The sequence below is a fragment of the Dendrobium catenatum genome, unplaced genomic scaffold (assembly GCF_001605985.2).
Source record: "Dendrobium catenatum unplaced genomic scaffold, ASM160598v2 fragScaff_scaffold_3, whole genome shotgun sequence".
NCBI classification, from domain to species: domain Eukaryota; kingdom Viridiplantae; phylum Streptophyta; class Magnoliopsida; order Asparagales; family Orchidaceae; genus Dendrobium; species Dendrobium catenatum.
In genome coordinates this window covers 535456-545577 of record NW_021318465.1, presented here as the reverse complement: position 1 = coordinate 545577, position 10122 = coordinate 535456, and the positions used below count along the sequence as shown (strand labels likewise).

General features: G+C 34.7%; 1 protein-coding gene across 2 annotated transcripts; it reads right to left on the bottom strand.

Annotated features, from left to right (window-relative positions):
• Positions 1–416: 416 nt before the first annotated feature.
• On the bottom strand, positions 417–6635 carry LOC110093455 (O-fucosyltransferase 36-like). 2 transcript variants are annotated; one of them, XR_002302709.2, is made up of 4 exons: positions 5454–6635; positions 1601–1850; positions 1138–1366; positions 417–934 (listed from the first exon to the last, which is right to left on the bottom strand). XR_002302709.2 is itself a non-coding variant. In XM_020818352.2 (3 exons), the coding sequence occupies exons 1-3, from the start codon at positions 6440–6442 to the stop codon at positions 1190–1192; spliced, it is 1416 nt and encodes a 471-aa protein (XP_020674011.1). In that variant the 5' UTR covers positions 6443–6635; the 3' UTR covers positions 979–1189. The 2 variants fall into 2 exon arrangements, 1 of the variants encoding a protein (XP_020674011.1); XM_020818352.2 differs by lacking the exon at positions 417–934 and having other exon boundaries at positions 979–1366.
• Positions 6636–10122: the final 3487 nt, after the last annotated feature.

The window sequence follows — 10122 nt, the reverse complement described above, 5'->3', positions numbered from 1 at the left end:
AACTATTGCTTGGCATCTAAGTATTTACATAACTTTTTTATACACTACATGTTAAGCTTTAAAAATACCACCCCACTTTTCATCTATCCATGAGGGAGCCCTGTTTCAAATTTTAGCCCATTCGATTGGGTGACTAGGGTTTCTCAGACCTAATGCACGAGAAAGAAATGATCTGAGACGTTGACATCTCGTGTTTTATAAACAACGAATCGAATCTTGTCACTATGTCCATCATTTGAACTGTGGGAGAGGCTTCATCACCTCCATCGTCTATTTGATGCCATCCAAACCATTGATCCTAATGGCATGGATTCAACGGCTCAAATGTGATATAATGTGGTTAAATCAGCCTCATCATTGCTCTCGAGTTGATGTTAGTAGAAGTTTATAAAAACTTCTTTAAAATAGTCATTATATTAGTTTAATTGAATAATTAGTAGTATAACTAATTAACTATCATTAATAATTTACATGATTGATCGTATAACATAATTTACAAATTTATAATTAATTAGTAGTATAACTATCATTAATTCCGACGCACTGGATCTAGGAACAGTCTGATTCCACAAATGCAAAAGCCCTAGTTCCTGATTCCGGAGGAGGAAGAGAGCTCGTCGCTCGGCCTCCCGCATCCGGGGACCGGGAGAGTCCGCACGAATAATGGTGATGCCACGGAATAGACGGCCGAGATCAAGGGAGAAAAAGACGAGGATGAGTACAAGGGGCAGGCAGATTGCTAGGAGATACCACTGCCATCGGCGATAGCGAAGCGACGGCTGATCTGGACTCTAAGGCCATTGGCGATCTCCAAAGCACCGAATTGGCTCTGGTTGTGGCGCGGCGACAGAGGTTTCACCTCGTGCTCGGGGACAAGTGCTTGGTTATCATCCTCTTCGTCCGAAGAGGCTTATCGGACCATTTTTCTGAGACTCTGAGGGAGAACTAAAAATGATCAATTATATGAATGCATCTCTATAACAAATAATGAATATACTGCATCCATTAAGGATGTGAAGAGAAGTACAGAGCACAATCTTCTACAGTTCAATGTACATAAAAAATATTCCAAAAAAAAATGTACATAAAAAAAAATACAAAGCAAACAAGGAAAGCTATAGTACAGAAAGCGGGGACCTGAAGTTTATGAAGAGAGCATTTCTTTAAATGATTGTCAGCTCCTGGATTCTCATTCGGTTTCAGCAATGAAATTTGGAAGCTCACCCTTGCAAAGGTATTCATCGCAGTGCGATGCAACTCCCCATCCTCTTCTTAGTCGCAGTATATCTTCAGTAAATGTCGAGCCAGAGGTTCCTATGAACACAGTCGACATAGCTGATATTGTCTTATCAAGCATGGCCTCAACCTTCAGGAAACAAAATGAAAAGGGGAAAACAGCTAGTAGCTTTAAGATAGCTATAAATTTGTTCTTTCAATCAATGTTACGGGTCAAGATTAAGGCTTCATTTGGGACAACTTTTTTGATGCTTCTTAAAGAAGCTTTCTAATACAATAATTAATTTTTTTTGTACTAGAAAGTTGTTTCAAAAAGCAGCGAGAAAGTAGTCCCAAACGAAACTTAAAAGAGGAGGGAACGCACTTGAGGATCTCCACCAATATGGTTTCTGTAAAGCAAAGCGTCCCATTTCTCAACACTATTATGGTTCGGTCGCTTGACCAATGGAACAAGCTTGTTGTCCAAAACAACCAATGATTGTAGAAGGTTTGCTTCACTTTCGCCTGCATCTGTCGAAAGATAGATCACTGGAGCATTGGCTTGTTTAACTACCCTGAGTATGCATTCGGCAGCCTGGGGAATGGGATAGAAGCAGCTTTCTTTTTTCGCATTGCTGCGGTCAAACAAAGAATGCATAACAAATTGTCAGCTTAAAACTATGAATGAATCAATATTTTACTAATAGTGTCATGCACCATTTAATATCATAATAAGAATGCTTATGGATAAGAAGCTAAAAGAAAAAGACTAAGGTTTCGTTTGGGACGGCTTTTTTGCTGCTTCTTCTTTAAGAAGCTTTCAAATATAAAAATTTCAACTTTTGTACTAAAAAGCTGTTTGAAGAAGCAGTAAAAAACCGTCCCAAATGAAATCTAAATTGCCGGTAGTTAATAAGAAATGTTGATTGAGGAATTTTGAAGTGATAAAATGTGGAATTTGTTATTGCTTTATAACATTGTTCCGTAACATAATTGGTTTGATGATTGATTTCCAATATGAGACAATAAATAAGAAGAAAACAAAATGAAGCACATATAACATGATGATTTTAAATTTTTGAACAGAAAATGGGACCGTTGATGTTAAATAAATGAAAATGGATAATTCATAGTGACAATCTCTATTTTGTGAATATTAACTTACAAAATGTGGGTTTGTGTTTCCAACAACTTTTATATGAAAAATATGTGTTGGAATCTCTCAAGGAGAGGCCTTGTTTGGAGACACTTGAGGCACTTCAAGATAGTCTTCGAACTGAGATGATGTCCAAAAAGTTCTTATTTGTGCTGGATGACATTTGGGAGAATGACGAGAAGCGGGATAAAAGTAAATTGGAGGAAGTGCTTTCCCCTTTGGCTATGGGAATTTTGGTAGTAGGATTTTGGTAACATCTCGAATGGACTAAGTTGCAATGATGATTGCAAATGTCATTAAAAAGAAGGAGATATTTAGGATTTTAGTCAGATAAGGGTGAGTTTTTCTAGCTTCTCAACTCTCATGCATTTACTGATGTAGAGAACCCTAATGTTCATAAAAAATTAAGAGCTATTGTTAGAGAGAGAGTTAAAAAATTTGTTATTGCTTTATAACATTGTTGCGTAACATAATTGGTTTGATGATTGATTTCCAATATGAGACAATAAATAAGAAGAAAACAAAATGAAGCACATATAACATGATGATTTTAAATTTTTGAATAGAAAATGGGACCATTTAAACATCGTTAAATAAATGAAAATGGATAATTCATAGTGACAATCTCTATTTTGTGAATATTAACTTACCTGTAACATTTCACCTAACAATTTCCAGCATATACCAGCGCCATAGGGCCTTATCGTTCACATATACAATCACTTTATTGAGATGGACAAGGTGAGGCAAGGGGAAAACAAATTAAGAATAACTAGAATTTTCTTCAATTCTCAATAATCATCAATAAATCACTCCCATGCAGGAAAAATTAGAGACAAAAAGCATTCATAGGGTATCTTACTACTCAATAGCATCAAGATCTTAGACATTCTTAGTCGATACACACATAAAGCATATTGTCCATGAAAGTGGGAATCAAGTCCATGGGTTAATCGTAAAAACCCATTATTAAAAAAAGGAAAAAATGAAAAACAGAGAATTTCAGGAGGAACATTGCATATAAAAGAGTGCTCCACAAGTGGAAATCCCAAATACAAGTTGAAATACCATACAAGCTTCCAGAATTAATTACAATACCTTAAAACCTACAGGATCGAAGCAATAACTTCGCGTAAGTCATTATATATCATAAGCATAGAATATGGAATACAGAACTTCTGAGTAGCAAGCAAATGACAGGCTAGATTGTATAGAAAACCACATAAATCTCCAAATTTGAGTTTATTTTGTCAAACAAACATGTAAGATGAACATTCAGTAAAAAATCAATGCATGCAATCATCACCAAGAAAACTTCCCCTCAAATCCACCTTGATGCATTCAAAGTTCTCATCCATGTACCCCTGCCAAAGCTTTAATTTCCGCTCTTCTAAGTATTCTTTCTTCCAAGTTGACAGTAATCCTTCAAAATCTTTGTATTCCTCCTTTATCTTCAAACGATGGTTAACTTTTATTAAACTATAGGAGCCATGCTACTAAATTCCTTCTATTAAACTCCACATGCTCTTTCTTGAGCCTTATTTTTCAATGCCAAATTTATACAAAAATATGCAATTGTCCACCCAAGGCCTCAATATTTTCACAAACATAAGTTGATTTGAAACAAATGTTCTTAATGTTTAAAATAAATATATATCAGAAACAGTTGAGCACCTTATCAATGAATTAATATTTAATGATTCTAAAAAAAATCCATCTTCTTTTACCCTTCCAAGAAATATAACTGATAAAGCCATGGCATTGTTCATTTCAATAAGCTGATCTTTTATACATGGTAGAATGACCATTTTGATACAACAACAACAACAAGCCTTTAGCCCACTACGCGAGGTCAGCTGCATGAATCCTTTTACTCCATTTTGTCACATTAAGAATCAAATTCTTACTTAAATCTAATAAAGAAAGGTCATTTTTAATATTGTCAAATCAAATATTTTTAGGTCTACTTTTACCTTTCTTAACATAAGCCAAATTTAATACATCTACTCTCCTAATCGGGTCATTGGATGGCCACCTTTTATGCGCCAAACAATCTAAGGCAACTCTCTCTAATCTTATCTGCCACTGGAGCTACTCCAACCTTTTCATGTATATGCTCGTTTCGTATCCTATTACTTACAGTAAATCCACTCATCCACCTAAGCATCCTCATCTCTGCAACACTTAACTAGTTAACTTAATATTATGCTTCTCTTTTAACGGCCAATATTCAACATGCAGGTCTCACCATCATCTTATAAAATTTTCACTAAAGTTTGAGGGGTACTTTTCCATCAGACAACAAGCCCAATGCATTCCTCTAATTCAACCATCCAACTTTAATTCTACTAATAAATTCCCATCTATTTCACCAACACTCTGAACAAAAAAACCATTTTGATGTTAGAAAAAAAAATCTCTAAAAAGGATATCACGCTAAGACAAAACAAACTTGGGAATGCAATGGGACTAGTTCATTTGTTCTTTCTTATAATTATTATTTTTATCTCTAGTTTGTTTTATACCCAAAAAAAATTATCTTCAAACAAACTGCATTAAAAGTTCTATGAAAAAGCTATGCAAATATTCATCTAATACAAGAAGCTCAATGTTCAACTAAACTACTAATTTCCTCATGAACTTAGCAACTAGACTATAGAACAGAGAGTTTCACAGCTTAATGTCCTCTGAAATTTGGAACCGTCAAACTTATGAGGTCTCAAAAATGCTTTTCGACATTGTAAAATGAGAACAAGAATAGGAACTTGGTAAAGATTTCTACAAAACTATTAGGCATTATTAGCTACGAATAGGCAAAGCTAATTATAAATTGTGGCATTTGATCAAATCAATTTAATCATTAAGCCTAATGATACAAGTTCAATAAAAGCTTCATGGATCATTACATTAGATTCCAAGTGAGATCTAAGTTTGAATTAGAACTAGTGAACACAATAAGATAAAAATTAGACCCCAACCTGAAGAATAAATCAGATATAGTCAAGTAACAAGTTGCTCTGAATTTTCAAAAGATTGGGTTATACAAAATTTAAAGAAGCATGATCTGAGTATGAGACTTTACCAGAAATTCAAAAATCCGTGCCTTCGAAAATGTAATGCTATGAAATTGCTTCCTAAGAATGTCTGCACAAACCGCTGTGCAGTGAGGAGGATCAACCTATTTGGTTGGATTAGAGCTTTACATTTGTGACCAATGGGACCACCAGGCTGCATAACCCACTCCTCCTCCACATCAGCATAGAACATGTCCCCTATTGCAATCACTTCATCATCAGAAGAAAATTTAGGCATAATATCTGCTACAACCCTCTTCTTTTGCATCTTTAACTTGGCATCCTCAGGCCATGCAGCTTCGATCATTCCCAATGAAATCCCCAAATTCTTCAATCTCTTGATGTGTTCTTCATCAAGATAACAGGGGGGGTTTGCAATGTAACATATGAACCTATCTATCTTCAACTTGTTCTTCATCTTTACCGCAAAATCATCAAAGGAGATGACAACTTCCCTACCCAAACACTGATTTATATGATTAATGTCCAAAACTTGGCTGTAGTCATAGTCAAATTTATGGCTCGGGAAGACCAGAACCCGACCAAGAAGTGCAGCAAAGAACATATGCTTCTCTAGGCATATCAAATGGTTGGACATCTGACCTGACAGACATATCGCAAACAAAAAACGGTCTTTCTTTGGCTTCCACTCAATCGTCCTCCCATCTTCCGGTCGATCTACCTTCCTACAAACACCAACCTCCCGCAACCGATCCCCTGGAGAGTCCGCACGAATAATGGTGATGCCACGGAATAGGCGGCCGAGATCCAGGGAGAAAAAGACGAGGATGAGTACAAGAGGCAGGCAGATTGCCAGGAGATACCAATGCCATCGGCGATAGCGAAGCCGACGGCTGATCTGGACTCTAAGGCCATTCGCGATCTCCAAAGCACCGAATTGGCGCTGGTCGTGCCGCGGCGACAGAGGTTTCACCTCGTGCTCGGGGACGAGGGCTTGGCTATCGTCCTCTTCGTCCGAAGAGGCTTCTCGGACCATTTTTTTGAGATTATGATGTTCTTTCCGAAGAAGACAGTCCCGGCGTCGAATAGGTCGAGGGTTCAATTTGTTGGTTTGCGGTGATTCGAGTGGCGGAAGGAAGCTGGAATGATGCAAGATTTATTCAAGATTTAAGCAAGATTTGTTCTAAATCCTGCCAAAAACGCAAAGTTAAATCTCACGGTAAGTAAGAGGCTGTTTGGCAACAGGATTTATGCAGGATTTGATAGCCCCGTAAATCTCATGTGAAAAAATTCTTAGGTGGTGGTTCTACGGAGCTCCAGCGGTGGTCCGGCGAAACTTCGGCGGTCGTCGAGGAGGTTAAAAAGCAAGAGCGATCTCCAATCTCTTTCTTTTTTCTTTAGGCTTAGGGATCACTTTTCAACAGGAGAGAGAGCTCTATTTATAGATTTGGAGAATAACATGACCCGTAAATAAATAGGTGGATGATCAAGGATAAGTTGGGAGTGGTTGGATGGACGGCCGATCTTGAATCCCTTGATCATGAACCGTTTGATAGACATTTGAATGTCGTAGTGATGTCGGAATTCAATGATCTTGGGCTCGTTGAATTCGTCTCATCGAGCCGCTCGATTCGTCTATAAGTTTGTTATGTTTGGAAGCCATTTGGTAATCCAAATTGTGGTTTGAACCTTCCAATAGCGCTTCGGGTCCTTGATTTGGACCCGTTTGGGCTCGGATTGGGTTGAATTTGGTGTCGTTGGGTTCGTATTTCCGAGACGCTCAGTTCGACTATAAGTTTGCTGAAATCGGAGTTCAAATCCTCCTGATTTTAATTTCAGAATTTTCCAACTTGATTTTGCTTTGAGATTCGTGCCCGATCAAGATGATTTTTGGATGATGTGTCAATTGCCTCCCTATTTTTGAACATCGAAGTTCCAGGAGTCCGAAATATGCAGTGTAGTCAGTGGAAATTTTTTACATAATTGATCATATAACATAATTTACACATTAATAATTAATTAGATTAATTAAATAATTAGTAGTATTATTAGTTTCATAATTAAATAATCTAATTTAATTAAACTTAATAATTAGTAGTATAGTTATCATTAAATTAGTTTAATTAATATTTGTAATTTATTGATTATTATAGTTATTAATAGTATAATTGCCATTAGATTAGTTTAATCTTTAACTAATTAATTAAAATATTTAGTATATGTATTAATGAAATAATTTATACTTTCAAAAAATAATTAAGTAATCAATATTAGTTTGTTAAGTGCCCTTTATTAATTTTTCAATTATATTGTATGAATTCAAGTTGTGTTTTTATGTTGTATGTAATTATCTTCTTCAAATTTAATTCCCTACTTTCCATAAACCCTGAACTATGTTATCAAAAAATTTGTCATACCAAACAATTTTCAGAAATTACCATCCTCAGGATTTACTAAATTTGGATTCACAGGATTTACTAACCCCCACTTATTGCAAAACAAACCCTAAGCCCGCTTCACAACATTTTCGCCCTTTTTCTCCTAAATCATGGATTTCATAAATCCAATATTTTGGCGGATTTAGGAGATTTTGGCGAAGAAGCACGTTAAAGGGGTGAAAGATCGTTACCTTTGCAGCTGCGATTTTTCGTCGTTACTTCTAATCCAACGTCATCAAACTATCGTGACTTTCCGTCCGAGAGGAAAGAATGACGTCCAAATTGGCCAAGAAGCTAGTAACTTATGTAGCAAAGTCAAACATGTCGAAGGAGGCAAAGAAGCTAGCGAAGTCGAACGTCAACAAAGGTGTTGAACGGTGGCTGCTCTTATAAGTTAATTTAGATTAGATTATTTTTATCATGTTTATATAAATTTAAATTATTTAATTGCATTATAAGTTTTAACATTTTAATCATAAAAAGATTAAATTATTTTTATATTAAAGCTATGTATATAACACTATCGTTGTCAGGTCCCAAGTCCTGGATAAGAAAAGTGGAGGGTTGTGTTGGGTAGTTAACAGCCTGCTTAAAACTTATCGAGTAATAATGATATTAATCCTTTTAAGAAATTGTGTTAATGTTAGGGCGTCCCTTGGAAGCGACGCACTGTATGGCATGAATACAATGACAAGTGTGTAAGGGTCGCTGCACTGACGCCCGGGTGCAGTGTTAAATAGGCAAGGGTTCCCACATCAATGATGGATGTGGGCAAAGAAGCTAGTCCATGAAACTAAAATAGGATATGAACTTGGAATAAGGTTCTCTTACAGGAAAATTAATGGAATTAATAGATATTATGATTCATAGGAAAATAAATATTTTTTGCTTTCAGGAAACTAAATGGGTTGGAGAGAAGACTAAGAAAATTGATAGTTTAGGTTTTAAATTTTGGTATTCGGGTAGGAGTCGTACTAGAAATGGTGTATGTGTTATTATAGATAAGAGTTTGAAGGGTAATGTTATAAAAATTAATAGGATTAGAGATATATTTATAGCTTTAAAGATTATTGTTAATTATAATATTTTTAATATTATAAGTGCTTATGCTCCTCAAGTAAGTTTGGATATGAGTTCTAAATTAAAATTTTGGAATGACTTAGAAGAATTATTACAAAAGATACCTCTAGATGAAAGAGTTTTTATTGGAGGAGATTTAAATGAACATATTGGTAGAGAGATAGATGATTTTAAAAGCATTCATGGTGGCTATGATTTTGAAACAATAAATGAAGGTGGTAAGACCATATTAGATTTTTGTTTAACTTATGATTTTTCAATTGCTAATACATTATTTAAGAAAAGGAATGAGCATCTGATCACTTATAAAAATGAATATAGTACAACTTAAATTAATTATTTTCTTATAAGAAAATTATGACATTTAGATTGCAAAGATTGTAAAATTATTTCGAGTGAAAATTTATGTACCCAACATCTATTATTAGTTTTAAACTTTAAGATAAAGGGGCAGATAATAAAAAAATAAAGTAAAACGATATGTTAGGATTAGATGGGGGAATTTAAAGAATATTAAAAAATATATTTTTGAGAGTAAGATTTGAAATATTAAGATTTTATCTGTGCATGATGATGCTAATGTTATGTGGGAAAAAGTGGCTAGTGATATTAAGAATATTGCAAAAGATATGCTTGGAGTATCAAAGAGAAAAGTTCATAATAGTAAAAATAGTTTGTGGTGGAATCCAAATGTGCAAGAAAAGATTAAGAATAAGAAGATTTGTTATAAAAATTGATTTAATTTTAAAAATTTTAATTATTGGGAAAGATATAAAGAGGCTCGTAAGGAATATAAGAAAGCAATATGTGATGCAAAGACCTTAGTTTTTAGTTATTTATATAATATATTAGATACTAAAAAGGGAGAAAGATATATGTATAAGTTAGCTAAATAAAGAGATAGGAGTAGTAAGGATTTAGTTCAAGTGAAGTGTATTAAAGATGAAGATCAAAAAATACTTTTCTTAGAAGATGATATTCGATAAAGGTGGATAAGATATTTTGCTAAACTTTTTAATGAAAATTATGAAAATAAGATTGACTATAGTGATCTTAGCACCCTAAATGAAAATAAAGATTTCTATTTTTATCGGCGTATTAGTAAAATCGAAGTTAGAGAGGCTTTAAAGAAAATGAAGGGTGGAAAAGCTGTTGGACCTGATGATATTCCAATAGAGGTATTGGAAATTGTCTTAAG

What these genes read in the sequence shown, in the direction of transcription:
- LOC110093455 (XM_020818352.2), bottom strand. Translation starts at nt 6,442, where the DNA reads ATGGTCCGAGAAGCCTCTTCGGACGAAGAGGACGATAGCCAAGCCCTC. An exon ending in CACGGATTTTTGAATTTCTG is followed by an intron (nt 1,851 to 5,453) that starts GTAAAGTCTCAT and finishes GTTTGACCGCAG; the next exon opens with CAATGCGAAAAAAGAAAGCT. An exon ending in ATATTGGTGGAGATCCTCAA is followed by an intron (nt 1,367 to 1,600) that starts GTGCGTTCCCTC and finishes TGTTTCCTGAAG; the next exon opens with GTTGAGGCCATGCTTGATAA.